The 1,052-nt window shown below is 76.0% G+C and overlaps 1 protein-coding gene across 1 annotated transcript; it reads left to right on the forward strand.

Moving 5' to 3' along the window:
- Positions 1-372: 372 nt before the first annotated feature.
- On the forward strand, positions 373-768 carry LOC106002927 (transmembrane protein 52-like). Its single transcript, XM_013037675.1, has 2 exons — positions 373-567; positions 668-768. Exons 1-2 carry the CDS (start codon positions 374-376, stop codon positions 711-713), a joined length of 240 nt encoding a protein of 79 aa, XP_012893129.1. The 5' UTR covers position 373; the 3' UTR covers positions 714-768.
- Positions 769-1,052: the final 284 nt, after the last annotated feature.

A 1,052-nucleotide genomic window follows, 5' to 3' on the forward strand; every position in this document is an offset into this window, starting at 1 on the left:
TGGCCCCATGTACCACTCGGTGCCCCCAAACTGGGGGGCTGCAGGCCAGCGCCAGCGAGCTGCAGGGAGGCCTGAGCCGACCCCAGGGCCAGAGAGGAGCAGAGCGGGCTGCCCACAGCCAGGGCCAGAGAGCTGCAGAGCAGACCTGGGGGCGGGGAAGGCGAGGGCGGGGCTACCAGGGCGCGCCTGTGGGCGTGGGGGGACAGTCTGGTGGGCGTGGCATTGCTCTGGGTGTGTCCGGGACTGGGCAGTCCTGTGGGCGTGACGTTTTCTGGGCGTGGCCGGGGTGGGTCAGTTCGTGTGGGCGTGGCCTACGCTGGGGCGTGGTCTCTCGACGCGGTTGGACCCGCCCGGCGGCGCAGTTCGCGGGAAGATGGCGCCGTGCTCCTCCCTGGGGCTCCTGCTGCTGCTCTGGCTGCTGCCGCTGCCGCAGGTGGGTCGGGCGGGAGGCGGGGCGCTCGTGGGGCGGGGCTCCGCACGGCCCCGCCCTCCGGCGCTCCTCATGCGTGTCTCCCCGCAGGTGTCTCTGGGTTCTGAGGACCAGGCCCCCTGCGACCCCTCGAGCCAGTAAGTGGGGGGCGGGTAAGTGCGGGGCGGGCGGAGCGCGGCGCGGAGGCCGGGCCAGCCCTGCCCGCACCGCCGGCTCCAGGTGCCGCCCTTCCCGCAGGTGCCCCCCGCAGGCCCGCTGGAGCAGCCTGTGGCATGTGGGGTAAGTGACCCGCGCTCCGGGATCCGAGCCGCGGCCCCTGCCCCGGGGGGTCAGCGTGGCCGGCGCAGCGGCAGCGGCCGCGGGCCGGTGAGTCCGGGCAGAGCCCAGGCGCCGGCCAGCCCCACGGACGCCGGGCCGGCTCTGCTCCCGCCAGGCGGCGCTGGACACGGGGAGAGCTTCCTTGGTTTCTGCCCACCTGGCCTGTGGACGCCGTGGGCCCGGGCTCCGGAGCGAGCTCCTCCGGGCCTGGACGCCGTGGGCCCGGGAGCGAGCTCCTCCGGGCCTGGACGCCGTGGGCACGGGAGCGAGCTCCTCCGGGCCTGGACGTCCGTGGGCTCGGGAG

Source organism: Dipodomys ordii, unplaced genomic scaffold, assembly GCF_000151885.1.
Source record: "Dipodomys ordii isolate 6190 unplaced genomic scaffold, Dord_2.0 Scaffold1000006446, whole genome shotgun sequence".
Taxonomy (NCBI): Eukaryota; Metazoa; Chordata; class Mammalia; order Rodentia; family Heteromyidae; genus Dipodomys; species Dipodomys ordii.